General features: G+C 42.2%; 1 protein-coding gene across 1 annotated transcript in view; it reads right to left on the bottom strand.

The window, feature by feature from the left end:
• Window positions 1–6,733, bottom strand: part of LOC102772498 (proton-coupled amino acid transporter 1) — a 32,520-nt gene that overhangs the window by 24,304 nt on the left and 1,483 nt on the right. The window contains exons 2-4 of the mRNA XM_006766273.2: window positions 2,399–2,489; window positions 1,428–1,516; window positions 672–767 (exon numbers count right to left, since the gene is read on the bottom strand). Coding sequence (XP_006766336.1) covers window positions 672–767; window positions 1,428–1,516; window positions 2,399–2,489 — 276 coding nt within the window. The remainder of the gene's footprint in view (window positions 1–671; window positions 768–1,427; window positions 1,517–2,398; window positions 2,490–6,733) is intronic.

Raw genomic sequence — 6,733 nt, 5'->3', positions numbered from 1 at the left:
CTCATAAATCCATTTGTTCTAGCTGACCTCACCAGGTCACCTCGCCTCCTCCTTGAAGCCTTCCTTCTCCTGCCCAGTGCCCTGCCCTTAAAGCACCTACCATGTACACTTCTCATCTGGCACAGCGGACAAGAGAATCTGGAAAGCCTCTCCCCTCCGAGTGCCTAGGATGTATTTATAGCTCAGGACACTCTTCCTGCTGGTTTATACTTACTCCTGATCTCCTGGGCACAAGCTTCTCACGCACCTTGTTCCTTAGAAAAACTGTAAGCCCCTGGAGTGCCGGGACCACATAGTTTACCTCAGAGAATCCCCCCTACCTACACCTAGAATTGTTTTGTACCACTTACGAGAGAGCACTTATATATATTTGTTGAACAATGAGAAAATGAATTAATATAATCCCTGCTCACAGACTGTGAAAGCTGGAACAACCTATAGAGCTCTTTAAGACCAGGACCCTTGTTTTACCGATGAGCAAACTGAGGCCCAGAGAAGGGAGGGTTCACACAGCCCAAGGTCACAGAGATTACCTCTAAAAGGCTGAACTGGAACTCAAGCTCCTGACCCAAATAATGGTCTTTCTACTACCGTCTCCTACCTCTCACACCCATATCTGAAGGCCTTACCACTGGGCAGCCACACCCACAATAAGAGAGGAAATCAGTTACCTTCCCCAGTGTGCATGGTTCCGGAGCCAGGAGATAGGGTTGGATTCCAGTCCATACATCACTGTCTCCCCATAGTCCACAAAAGGCTTGTTCAGTCTGGGAGGAGGCAGTGAGAGCGGAGGGCAGAGTGTGTGAGTTAGACAATGACAGAACAAATGCAGCCCCTTGAGATGTAGGCCAGTTTCCCATTTTTCACCCTGGAGATATTACTGAGTCCTGGGCCAAATACTTTCAAGGATCAGAAGAAGCAAGTCAATGGAACAGTTACTTTCATTATAATTAACAACCATCTGGAAAAATCATTTCAATGGGTAAATATAAAATTATAATTTACTTCTGTCCATTGCATATAAGTAAATTTAACAGATGACACATGGTGAAAAAGAGGACACAAAAATAACAGGGCAATGTTAATCAGCTAGCATAAAAAATTTAGAGTGATCTGTGTAAGTGCTCACTTTCAGGTAATGAGACCTAAAACTACAATCTGTCACTCAAGAGGCAGCTCATGCCCTGGCCGGTTTGGCTCGGTGAATAGAGCATCGGCCTTTGGACTGAAGGGTCGGGTTTGATTCTGGTCAAGAGCACATGCTAGGGTTGCGGGCTTGATCCCCAGTGGGGTGCATGCAGGAGGTGGCCAATCAATGATTTCCTCTCATCATTGATGTTTCTATCTCTCTCTCCCTCTCCCTTCCTCTCTGAAATCAACAAAAATATATTTAAAAGAAAAAAAATGGCAACTCAGAAGGCTCTCACCTGTGGCAGAAGTGGTGAGCACATTTCACCAGGATACCCATGCAGTGCACAGCCACGATGCCTATCACCAGCAGGCTAAGGGGACCCATCTGGGGCCAGGTGTTGCGGGCAAGAGAGGGAAATTGAACAAGCACAGACAATTAGGAGTGAGCCAACAGAGACTGGATTTGCAAATGATCACAATGCTACTCTACTAAGGTACTTTCCAATGACAGAAGTTCTGACACAGCACTGGAAACAGAAATGTGAGCATGGAGATTAGCTCAGTGAGATGAGCATCATCTGAAACTTAGCATGCCTTCCAGAGAATTAATCTTGTGGAGAATGACACAAGATAAGGCTGTTTCAAGGCTGTGGCCAATCAGCAAAACAGAAGGCTCCTCTGACTGGGGGGAAAAGAGATGGGTTTAGGAGTGTGGGAGGAAGGTGAAAGTTCTTTTAAGAGCAGTATCAGATCAAGAAAGGATAGCCTTTAGCTAAGGACAACCTACATCTCTGAGCTATCTCCAACTCTAACAAAAACCAGAATGTCTTTGGACAGTCAGTCTATAGGGAGTGAATCATAAAAGAAAAATATTCTCAGAGTTGGCCATCTAGAGATGGAATGTGGAAGAACTGTGTAAAAAATGGACAGACTTCTGTTACTAATTCATTAGTTAACATTATTGATAAAAACTGCCTGAGACATTTTAAGTACATCCTTCTCACCAGAAAGTAAGCTCCCTGAGGGCAGGAATCTTTGTCTGTTTTATTCACTGATAGCATCTTAAGAGCCTAGAATAGTGCCTGGCACACTAAAGGCCCTCAATAAATATCTTTAGATAAATGGACACCTGAATTTTGTTTTTTCTCAGCTGATATTTTTTAAAGCTTCCCATTACAATGTTTTAAATAAAGTAAAAATATTTTTTAAAGATCCACTATATTCTAAGATTGTCATGAAACTTTCCTCCACCGATGCAGACCCTTACCAAGATGCCTGCATTTTTCACTGCCAGGGGCAGCCCCAGGAGTCCTGTGCCAATGTTGCCTTTTAACAGGTGGATCAAGGTCTGGAACCATCTGAAGTGGAAAGAAGGTAGACAAGCACATGTTAACAACAAGAGCTAACATTTATTAGGCATTTAGCACTGTGTTAAGTGCCTTCATATAGTATTACCTCATTCAATTCCCACAACAACCCTATGAAACATATTTTAACTTCATTTTATGGTTGAGGAAATAACTTGCCCAAGGTCGCACACCTGGTAAATAATTGAACCAGGTTTCATACTCAGGGAGTGTGATCCCCAAGCTGACTCTCCTAGACACTGGGCTATAAGATCCACTCCCTGTGGCATCTCTGAGAGTCCTCTTTCTTGGAGATTAGACCAGAGGGATGGTAGGGATCTCTCCAGGCACTGTATCCTTTCCTAGTGTATCTGGGCCTGGTTTTCACTACAGACCTGTCCACTGTAAAGAATCAGAACCCACACTGTAGCAGGATGACAAGCTTAACTGTGAAGGACAGACACTAGTATCGGAGAACAGAAAAAATAAAAAAAGAGAAGCCCAAAACCCTTAACAGAAAGTTTTATGGAGGGAATTTTCATGCTTACATGAATTTTCCTTGTGCATGTATTAAAGTTTTTCTCCTGTTTAAAAAAAAAAATTGCCCTGGCCCATGAAACAGTGGTTAGAGCATTGCCCTATGAACCAGAGGGTCTCAGGCTCAATTTCCAGTCAAGGGCACATACCTGAGGTGCAGGTTTGATCTCCCACCCCATTCGGGGGCTTGTGCAGGAGATAGCTAATCAATGTCTCTGTCTCTCTCCCTCCCTTCCTCCTTCCTTCCAATCTCTCTAAAAATCAATGGAAAAAATATCCTCAGGTGAGAATACCACATGCGGGTGCACATGTACAGTGCGATTGAAACTTCGTGGCCCATGTGCAGAAGTCGGTATTTTGTGGAAGAGCCGGTATTTTGTGGAAGAGCCACACTCAAGGGGCCAAAGAGCTGCATGTGGCTCGCGAGCCACGGTTTGCCAACCACTACCATGAGCAACGGTTGCCAACCGGTGGTCCGTGAGGTCCAAAAGGTTGGCGACCTCTGGTTTAAGGGAACCTTTGGAGCAGTGGTCACCAATCAGTGGTCCATGGACCACTGGTGGTCAGTGAGGTCCGAAAGGTTGGTGACCGCTGCCATAGAGTCCTAGGGTTGGAGAAGCCCTCTTTTGTCACCTAGTTTATCCTTCTGCCTTGAGGGCAGTTTTTCCTCACCTATTATACAGACTGTTCCCCCCCCCCTTTTTTTTTAATTCTTTTTTTATTGTTTTATTGCTTAAAGTATTACAAAGAGTATTACAAATGTCTCCTTTTTTTGTTTTTTTTTTCAGTTTTTATTTTTATTTATTTATTTATTTATTTTTTATTACAAAGGGTATTACATATGTGTCCATTTTTTCCCCCCGCCCTAGACAGTCCCCTAGCCTCCCCTATCCCCCAGTGTCTTATGTCCATTGGTTATGCTTAATATGCATGGAGACTGTTCCCCTTAAGGTACAATTGTAAAATCTCTTACATCCTCATTTATCTTTTCACTCAGCAAATTGCTATCATGTGTAAAACACTGTGTTAATGCAGTGATGGAAATAAGAATCAGATATGGATCTCAGTCTCTAGAAACTAATAATGTCTTGAGGTAGAAAGATCCAGATCTGAAGAAGGGCCAGGAACAATGCCCAGGGAGGGGAGGCAGGTGAGGGCTCAGAAGGGAGAAACCTGAGCAGAGTCCATCAAGACAGGCAGGGTCCATAAGTGCCAATAAGGAAGAAAGGCCTGGGAACACAAGCCTAGAGAGAAACACAGGGCACCAACATGAAAGAATGCCTTGGTTCTGAGGCCCCTCAGGTCGGGGTGAGGATGGACAAGGGATTTCTACAAACCCCTTTTTGACGTTCTCCCTAGGGAATGGGAACTCGTCAAAGGACTGACAGAGCAGAGGCCTCATCTTCTATTCTTCTGTTACTTCCAGAAGGACCAGGTCATACATGGTATGGCTTTCACCCAAATCACAGACTCACTCAAGATTTAGCCCCTGGCACTGTCTTAAAACTCTTCTGTACAAATAACCTAAATCCCTCCTAAATGCTGCTTACACACACATCTTCAAATGTGCAATTCAGGGGAAACAGAAAGCAAACAATACGTTATTTGACCATATTAGACTGATCTTTACCCTCCAGAAAGGAAATTTTATTTTTTGTGTCCTTTCTCCTTCTACCTCCAGGAAGAAAACCTCTCCAGTGTCCAACTGTCCCCAAGCTTTTCAGGAAAAACCAAGGATCCTGCTTCGAATCTAAAAACAAGAGGCTGAGTGCTCTTCTGGGCTATTGTGTGGAAACAGCTTAAGGACCAGACTGCAAGGTTCCAGGAGTGACTCTATCATCAACAGCCAGTTACCAGGAGATTATGGACAGGATGATGGGCCAATCAAGTTTCTATCTTGACAAAATAACCACCTGCCTCCCAGAGCCCTCCCCTAAATGCCTAAGCTGGGTTTTATGGGAGATCAGGTCCCTCAGGCCCTGGCTCTGCCACTACCTCCATATGACAATTCCCTTCTCCTTCTCCTAGCCTGTTTCCTCATCTGTAGAGTGAGGAGACTGGACTAGGACAACATACTCTCCAAGGTGCCTTCAGCTTGAAACACCAGGATTCGAAGCAACTGACCAAAATTACTGTTTTCACTCAATGACCCCAAGCTGGGATTACTCAAAACCATATCACAAAATCAACTCTAAGGACTGCAAAGCCTTAACTATGGGGGTGAGGGGACAAAGAGGCAAATAACATCTTAATAAGCCTTACAAATCTTTGTGGTTCTGTTTATGCTCCAAATCAATAGTTCTTATACTTTTTTGTCTCAGGATCCCTTAATATACTTATAAATTATTGAAGATCACAAATAGCTTTTGCTTAATTGGATTATGTCTGCTGATATCTACTATATTACAAATTAAAACCAAGAAATTATACAACTACTTACCAAATTAAAATAACACTAAACCTATTACATGTTAATATAAAAAAAATACAGATTTTTAATGAAAAGTAACTATTTTCCAAAAAATACAATGTGAGAAATCTCTTTCATGTCTTGCTTAATATAAGATAGCTGGATTATCTACTTCTGCACTCACTCTGCTGCAATATGTTTTGGGGGTTTTTTTTGCTTGAAGTATACAGAAAGTCTATCCTCAGACATGTAGTTGGAAAATGAAGGAGTATTTTAATTACCCCTTCAGAAAATTGTGGCAATTTTTCTTTGATACTACACCAAAACTCAACATGTGGTCATTTCTTGGAAGTTGTAATGTGGAATCTGAACTTTTCATGTTCTATTGCATTAAAACCCACTGGTGATTTCGCTCTTTGAATGATCTTTTACCTATGCAAAATGTTCTAACATCACACTTCGGTCATTTGGAAGATACTGGTTCTCTGGGTTATACAGACCTTTCAAATGCTGACATATTACCTTATATAATGTTAAAAAAATCACATGTATTAATATCATCACTTATCTCATCAGAAAATCTTTAAGTAGAGAGAAACTGTCCAGGTCATAGTGCTGGAGACAAGTTTTTTTCTAATTTTGAAAGCTCAAATTTTATTGTGGGCAACAAATACTATTGACTGTTTTTCTTGAGGTGACAGTCTCCTTGTGATGGGACTGTGATACTTGCCATCACTTACAGATGGGCTTTGGGTCACCTACCTTGTATCACAATATGAGGGCAGGATGCCCCTCAGAACAAAGTATACCCCAGAAAATGTCCCAATAAAAAACCCAAGGAAAGTATCTCCTGATTTGCTCAATTTCCAATAATCAAGGGTAAATAATGTGAGGTTGATTACTAGCTATAACCCAATGTGAATAAAAGAGATATTCAGAATAGCTAACAGGCATGCATTAGCTTCAATACATATAAAACCTATCAGCTACCATCCTGAAGTGGCTAGCTAGTTGGTGTTGAACGTCAGAGACATCCCTTTAAAAATGAAAATCTAGACCATCTGGCAAGCATTGCATGGACAACAATTGAGCACAAGGAGCAAAAACTGGAAGGGAAACTATAGAGAGAGAAGCTTGGAAGAAATATTTCACAATAATGAGTGTGATCTCTGAGGGGAAGCTATCACATGTCATTGGCTGCATTTGGAGCTCCTTCTGCCTGGGGGAAGCCAACTGGGTGGAAAAGGTTAGGGAGAAAGAGAACAATGGTCTTCACTGCTCCAAGTTGTACTCTAAGTATCTTTTCCAT

The sequence above is a fragment of the Myotis davidii genome, unplaced genomic scaffold, assembly GCF_000327345.1.
Source record: "Myotis davidii unplaced genomic scaffold, ASM32734v1 scaffold18, whole genome shotgun sequence".
NCBI classification, from domain to species: Eukaryota; Metazoa; Chordata; class Mammalia; order Chiroptera; family Vespertilionidae; genus Myotis; species Myotis davidii.
Note: the sequence above shows the minus strand (reverse complement) of the source record. Positions and strands in the feature narration are given on the sequence as shown.